General features: G+C 47.4%; 1 protein-coding gene across 1 annotated transcript in view; it reads left to right on the forward strand.

The window, feature by feature from the left end:
- Positions 1 to 7497, forward strand: part of inpp5kb (inositol polyphosphate-5-phosphatase Kb) — a 60611-nt gene extending 53114 nt beyond the window's left edge. Inside the window, exons 8-12 of the mRNA XM_031809090.1 lie at positions 1323 to 1548; positions 1701 to 1838; positions 2567 to 2647; positions 2814 to 2918; positions 7357 to 7497. Of these exons, the coding sequence (XP_031664950.1) occupies positions 1323 to 1548; positions 1701 to 1838; positions 2567 to 2647; positions 2814 to 2918; positions 7357 to 7425 (619 nt within the window). The 3' untranslated portion in view covers positions 7426 to 7497. The remainder of the gene's footprint in view (positions 1 to 1322; positions 1549 to 1700; positions 1839 to 2566; positions 2648 to 2813; positions 2919 to 7356) is intronic.
- The last annotated feature ends 457 nt before the right edge of the window (positions 7498 to 7954 follow it).

Raw genomic sequence — 7954 nt, forward strand, 5'->3', positions numbered from 1 at the left:
ACTCATTGGCAAATATCCCATTGGCTGTAAATTGATGAGGGGCATTTGAACAATATCTACTGGAGAAGATGTTTCAGGGTGTTTGAAGTTGGGGAGAATTGGTTTAGTTATCAACTGAGTTACCTTTAGCTCAGCACAAATATCTTTCCGCACATCAGATCCTGGCATCAACCAAAATAGATAAAGAACCCCCACTATCAGTCATTCAGATTGAGCATAGTTAGACATCAGGTCAGACAATTTGCTAAGAGCATATGTTGAGGCTGAGGGAGGGCAGCCCCTTCACCCCCCCAGCCCCTTCACCCCACCCAGCCCCTTCACCCCCCCCAGCCCCTTCACCTCCCCAGCCCCTTCACCCTCCCAGCCCCTTCACCCCCCCAGCCCCTTCACCCCCCAGCCCCTTCACCCCCCCCAGCCCCTTCATACACCCCAGCCCCTTCACCCTCCCAGCCCCTTCACCCCCCCCAGCCCCTTCACCCCAGCCCCTTTACCCCCCAGCCCTACACCCCCCAGCCCCTTCACCCCCCAGCCCCTTCACCCCTCCCAGCCCCTTCACCCCCCAGCCCCTTCACCCCCCCCAGCCCCTTCATACCCCCCAGCCCCTTCACCCCCCCAGCCCCTACACTCCCCAGCCCCTTCACTCCCCAGCCCCTTTACCCCCCCAGCCCATTTACCCCCCCAGCCCCTTCACCCCCAGCCCCTTTACCCCCCCAGCCCATTTACCCCCCCAGCCCCTTCACCCCCCCAGCCCCTTCACCTCCCCAGCCCCTTCAACCCCCCATTCCCTTCACCCCCCATCCCCTTCACCCCCCATCCCCTTCACCCCTCCATCCTCTTCACCCCCCCATCCCCTTCACCCCTCCATCCTATTCACCCCCCCAACCCCTTCACCCCCCCAACCCCTTCACCCCCCATCCCCTTCACCCCTCCATCCTCTTCACCCCCCCAACCCCTTCACCCCTCCATCCTCTTCACCCCCCCAACCCCTTCACCCCTCCATCCTCTTTACCCCCCATCCCCTTCACCCCTCCATCCTCTTCACCCCCCAACCCCTTCACCCCTCCATCCTCTTCACCCCCCATCCCCTTCACCCCCCCATCCCCTTCACCCCTCCATCCTCTTCACCCCCCAACCCCTTCACCCCCCCAACCCCTTCACCCCTTCACCCCCCCATCCCCTTCACCCCTCCATCCTCTTCACCCCCCCATCCCCTTGAGCCCCAGAACTTAGTGAGTAGAGTCTGATCACTGTAACTAGAGAGAGGGAGAAGGAGTCTCCTTATCCCATAGTGACATCACTTCCTGTATTCTTTGATTGGCCAGTGGTAAGAAGAGGAAGCCAGCATGGACCGACCGCATTCTGTGGCGCATCAAACCCAAATCCCCGCCCCCTGAGGATGACGAGGCGGAGAGGGCGTCGACCTCCACACAGCACTCGGATGACGGACAGGAGGAGTATCCAATCAAAGTGCTCCAGGACACCTACACCTGCGACCCCAGCTACGGGGTCAGCGACCACAAACCTGTCATAGGAATCTTTAACCTGGAGGTAGGAACACACACAGATACACACCGAGACACACACACACACACAGAGAGACACACACACACAGAGAGAGAGTGACACACACACACACAGATACACACCGAGACACACACACACACAGAGAGACACACATAACCCCTGTCCTCTCCCTGTAGATGAGGAAGCGTTGTGACAGTGCGCTGGTCAGTGTGTGTCCAGAGGGTCAGTGGAGCGCTGACCAGGATGCTGTGCTGTCCTACACCATCCTTGAAGACTTCATGTCCTCTACCTGGGACTGGGTAGGACTTTACAAGGTGAGGGGGACGAAAGAGTTAGTGTGGGAGACATTGAGGAGTAAGAGAGAGAGAGGTGGGGTAGAGAGAGAGAGGGAGGTGGGAGGGACAGAGGTGGGAGAGAGAGAGAGGTGGAGGAGAGAGAGAGAGGTGGGGGAGAGAGAGAGGTGGGGGAGAGAGAGAGGTGGGGGAGAGAGGGGTGGGGGAGAGAGAGAGAGAGAGAGAGAGAGAGAGAGGTGGGGGAGACAGAGGTGGGAGAGAGAGAGAGAGAGATATAGAGGTGGGGGAGAGAGAGAGAGAGAGAGGTGGAGGAAGGGGAGCGAGTGGGAGAGAAATAGAGAGAGAGGTGGGGGAGAGAGAGAGGTAGAGGAGGTGGAGCGAGGGGGAGAGAGATAAACAGACAGACAGACAGATTTGCTTTGTAAACATGTGAGGGAGAGAAAGGTCTGATGGACACCATCCTATCTTTCATGCTCTGATGTTTCTGATCTGTAACCGTGTGTGTGTGTGTGTGTGTGTGTGTGTGTGGGTGGGTGGTATGAACTGTGTGTGTGTGTTTGGTATGAACTATGTGTGTGTGTGTGTGTGTGTGTGTGTGTGTGTGTGTGTGGTATGAACTGTGTGTGTGTGTGTGTGTGTGTGTGTGTGTGTGTGTGTGTGTGTGTGTGTGTGTGTGTGTGTGTGTGTGTGTGTGTGTGTGTGTGTGTGTGTGAGAGGTATGAACTGTTTATGTGTTTCTCCCTCTGCAGGTGGGTTTTAAGACTGCGTCGGATTACGCTACCTTCGTCTGGGTCAAAGGTGAACTAGCAGAGGTCAACGAGGTCATGCAGGTACAGAATAAAGTGTGTTATTGAGTATTGTTCAGGATATTGTCTCATGTCCTAATATCCTGTATTAACATGTTTCCTGTATTAACGTGTGTGTGTGTGTGTGTGTGTGTGTGTGTGTGTGTGTGTGTGTGTGTGTGTGTGTGTGTGTGTGTGTGTGTGTGTGTAGGTGTGTGTGAATAAGGATGATGTCCCACTAGTGGCAGGAGAGTATGTTCTGGGCTACTACAGTTACAACATGCAGAGCATCGTAGGATTCAGCCACAACTTCCAGGTGAGTCATTCTGGGTATTAAACCCTCAGGCTATTGGCAATCATTCACATATCTGGCACTAATACCAGCGGTTTCACCCTCAGAGAATCGATTGAGATATTTTCTTGAAAATCTTATATGGTTGTAGAGGAGGCAGTGCATCTCTTTCTCTACCTCCCCTGTCGTTCGGCGACCAGGTAGACACTCCTCTTTGGGTGGCCATGTCTGTTTGAGTCTCCCTTTTTCTAATTGGTGGTCGCTGAGGCTGTGTGGTCGGGATCTTTCTCTGATTTGTATCTCTGACAGAGTACATGCCAGTTTGTATTCTCTTTTCAGGACAAATAGCAATCTAGTTTATTCTGTGTGTGTTTCATTTCCCCAATTTGTAAAATAGGAGGTTTTAATTTCTGTAACAATTTGGTTGATTTCCTTGTGTGTTTGGATAATAGTTGTTTAGTGTTTTTAACAGCTGACATAGGGGACTCTTTTCAAGGTTCAGCTCTTGGGCTCTGAATTGTAAGGATGTTTTAGGATGTTTTAGGGCTTAATGTCCTTTTCTTTAATATTTACAATTAAAGGGATTCGTCAGAGTTCCGCTCTGCATTATTTGGTGTTTTCTTTTGGAGATTTAGGATAATTCTGCAGAATTCTGTATGTAGATTTTCTATACTTTTTTCTATACTTTTTTCTCCCAGTAAATATTATTTTTCTGGACTAAAATGATTTTCTTTTCTTTTAGCCCTGCCAGGTCAAATCCACCCAATTTTTGACTCAGCACCTGGATTTGGTCTTATGTAGCAAAATGTGAAATTGTGTTTTTTACAGTGGTTAAAAAGTAGAGACTTAGAGCTAAAAAAAAAATGGTACGTCATACACTACAGTTGAGGAACAATGGGAAAGTCATTCTGCTTAGAAAGTTGATAAACTTGTAACCCCACTTTTGAGAAAATGGCCTTTGAATGATTTGGTTTTTAATGAAGAGCTCTTTTTGTCTCCACCCATTCAGCATCGTTCACACCCTCTTAAGCATTTAGCCCCGCCCATTCAGCATCGTTCACATACTCTTAAGCATTTAGCCCCGCCCATTCGGCATTGTTCACCCCCTCTTACGATTTAGCCCCGCCCATTCGGCATTGTTCACACCCTCTTAAACTTTAGCTCCGCCCACTCAGCATTGTTCACACCCTCTTAAGCTTTAGCCCCGCCCATCTCGTTTCCCTCTCAGAGCGTTCAGAGCACACAGTTGACTCCCTAGCCCCGACCATCTCGTTTCCCTCTCAGAGCGTTCAGAGCACACAGTTGACTCCCTAGCCCCGACCATCTCGTTTCCCTCTCAGAGCGTTCAGAGCACACAGTTGATACTCTGGACAATGATTTGTTTACCTCTGGATAACATGAAACAGCCTAACCAGCTCTGCTGGCAACAATTTCATTACGCTTTTTTGTAGATGCTTACTAACACCGGCCATATTCAACGTGTGTTGTACACTTTACCTTAAGACATGAAGCTAGCTAGCTAGGTAAACAATGACCCTAGCTAGGTAAACAATGACCCTAGCTAGGTAAACAATGACCCTAGCTGGGTAAACAATGACCCTAGCTGGGTAATCAATGACCCTAGCTAGGTAAACAATGACCCTAGCTGGGTAAACAATGACCCTAGCTAGGTAAACAATGACCCTAGCTAGGTAAACAATGACCCTAGCTAGGTAAACAATGACCCTAGCTGGGTAAACAATGAACCAGGCTAGGTAAACAATGACCCTAGCTAGGTAAACAATGAACCAGGCTAGGTAAACAATGAACCTAGCTAAGTAAACAATGAACCAGGGTAGGTAAACAATGAGCCTAGCTGGGTAAACAATGACCCTAGCTAGGTAAACAATGAACCTAGCTAGCTGGGTAAACAATGAACCTAGCTTGGTAAACAATGAGCCTAGCTTGGTAAACAATGAACCTAGCTTGGTAAACAATGAGCCTAGCTTGGTAAACAATGACCCTAGCTAGGTAAACAATGAACCTAGCTAGCTGGGTAAACAATGAACTTAGCTTGGTAAACAATGACCCTAGATAGGTAAACAATGAACCAGGCTAGGTAAACAATGAACCAGGCTAGGTAAACAATGAACCTAGCTTGGTAAACAATGACCCTAGATAGGTAAACAATGAACCTAGCTAGGTAAACAATGAACCTAGCTAGCTAGGTAAACAATGAACCTAGCTAGGTAAACAACGACCCTAGATAGGTAAACAATGAACCTAGCTGGGTAAACAATGAACCTAGCTAGGTAAACAATGACCCTAGCTAGGTAAACAATGAACCAGGCTAGGTAAACAATGAACCTAGCTAAGTAAACAATGAACCAGGGTAGGTAAACAATGAGCCTAGCTGGGTAAACAATGACCCTAGCTAGGTAAACAATGAACCTAGCTAGCTGGGTAAACAATGAACCTAGCTTGGTAAACAATGAGCCTAGCTTGGTAAACAATGAACCTAGCTTGGTAAACAATGAACCTAGCTTGGTAAACAATGACCCTAGCTAGGTAAACAATGAACCTAGCTAGCTGGGTAAACAATGAACTTAGCTTGGTAAACAATGACCCTAGATAGGTAAACAATGAACCAGGCTAGGTAAACAATGAACCAGGCTAGGTAAACAATGAACCTAGCTTGGTAAACAATGACCCTAGATAGGTAAACAATGAACCTAGCTAGGTAAACAATGAACCTAGCTAGCTAGGTAAACAATGAACCTAGCTAGGTAAACAACGACCCTAGATAGGTAAACAATGAACCTAGCTGGGTAAACAATGAACCTAGCTAGGTTCATTGTTTACCTAGCCTGGTTCATTGTTTACCTAGCTAGGTTCATTGTTTACCCAGCTAGGTTCATTGTTTACCTAGCTAGCTAGGTTCATTGTTTACCTAGCTAGGTTCATTGTTTACCTATCTAGGGTCATTGTTTACCAAGCTAGGTGAACCTAGCTAGCTAGGTAAACAATGAACCTAGCTAGCTAGGTAAACAATGAAACTAGCTTGCTAGGTAAACAATGAACCTAGCTAGGTAAACAATGATCCTAGATAGGTAAACAATGAACCTAGCTAGATAGGTAAACAATGAACCTAGCTAGGTAAACAATGAACCTAGCTTGGTAAACAATGAACCAGGCTAGGTAAACAACGTGTAAGATCACACATGTCATGTAACGTTACCTAACGAACCAGCCAGATAACATTAGCTAGTTAAACAATAATGAACATAGTGCCAAATCATGTCATTACTACCCTGCATGAATCTGCTGGGAGCTAACCAAACAGATTCAATGTTAGCTAGCTAACATTAGGCTCTAACTAGCAAAGCAAACGGTTCTGGGAGACGAATAATAACGTCATACACGTAACTTTAGCTAGGGAGCCAGCAAGCTAACGTTAGCTAGCTAGCTAACAGTACACTTTAGCTTGAAATGAGACCACTTTCTGTCAAAATTTGGGTTAGGGTTAGTGACACCTCTAGCACTGAGAAGCAGTGACTGAGACCACTGTGCCACTTAGACCCCTATGCCACGCTTGTGGCAACAGGTCACAAATCCTGCTGCTGTGATGTCACACTGTGGTATTTCACCCAGTAGATATGGGAGTTTATCAAATTTGGGTTAGTTTTCGAATTCTTTGTGGGTCTGTGTAATCTGAGGGAAATATGTGTCTCTAATATGGTCATACTTTGGGCAGGAGGTTAGGAAGTGCAGCTCAGTTTCCACCTCATTTTGTGGGCAGAGTGCACATAGCCTGTCTTCTCTTGAGAGCCAGGCCTGCCAACGGCGGCCTTTCTCAATAGCAAGGCTATGCTCACTGAGTCTGTACATAGTCAAAGCTTTCCTTAAGTTTGGGTCAGTCACAGTGGTCAGGTATTCTGCCACTGTGGACTCTCGGTGTAGGGACAAATAGCATTCTAGTTTGCTCTATTTTTTTGTTAATTCTTTCCAATGTGTCAAGTAATTATCTTTTTGTTTTCTCATTATTTGGTAGTGTCTAACTGTGTTGCTCTCTCTCTCTCTCTCTCTCTCTCTGTCTCTCTGTCTCTCTGTCTCTCTCTCTCTCTCTCTCTCTCTCTCTCTCTCTCTCTCTCTCTCCCTCTCTCTCTCTCTCTCTGTCTCTCTGTCTCTCTGTCTCTCTCTCTCTCTGTCTCTCTCTCTCTCTCTCTCTCTCTCTCTCCTCTCTCTCTCTCTCTCTCTCTCTCTCTCTCTCTCTCTATCTCCCTCTCTCTCTCTCTCTCTCTCTCTCTCTCTCTGTCTCTCTGTCTCTCTGTCTCTCTCTCTCTCTGTCTCTCTCTCTCTCTCTCTCTCTCTCTCTCTCTCTCTCTCTGTCTCTCTCTCTCTCTCTCTCTCTCTCTCTCTCTCTCTCTCTCTCTCTCTCTCTCTCTCTCCCTCTCTCTCTCTCTCTCTCTCTCTCCCCATCTAGATTGTGGAGTCTAAGAGGGCTGTTATGGAGGGGATGGTTCCACAGGATGTCAACGGGTTGAACAAATAAACCCCACATTATCTTAACACCTCATTGGCAACACACACACACACACACACACACACACACACACACACACACACACACACACACACACACACACACACACCACACACACACACACACACACACACACACACACACACACACACACACACACACACACACACACACACACACACACACACCTCCTTGCCCCTGTGCCCCCCTGAGACAGAGGGGTATACTGCAAGGCAAGATCAATGAGTTGGCAGTTAACTTTTATAAACAATCAGAAATAACTATTGATTTGCTGGTTAATTAAGAATGCTAAACTGTTTTAAACAGATTATTTGAGTCAATAAGACCATGCCCATTTCAAGCTTCTCATTCTTAAAATAAAAATTGTTATTTCATCATATTTAGGCAAAACAGCTGGCTTACTGATTAATCCTGCTTTGTAGTATAGAGAGACAGAACAGGTGGTAGTATACCTGGGTTGAAGAGAGGGAGACAGAACAGGTGGTAGTATACCTGGGTTGAAGAGAGAGAGACAGAA

Source organism: Oncorhynchus kisutch, linkage group LG29 (assembly GCF_002021735.2).
Source record: "Oncorhynchus kisutch isolate 150728-3 linkage group LG29, Okis_V2, whole genome shotgun sequence".
NCBI lineage: Eukaryota > Metazoa > Chordata > Actinopteri > Salmoniformes > Salmonidae > Oncorhynchus > Oncorhynchus kisutch.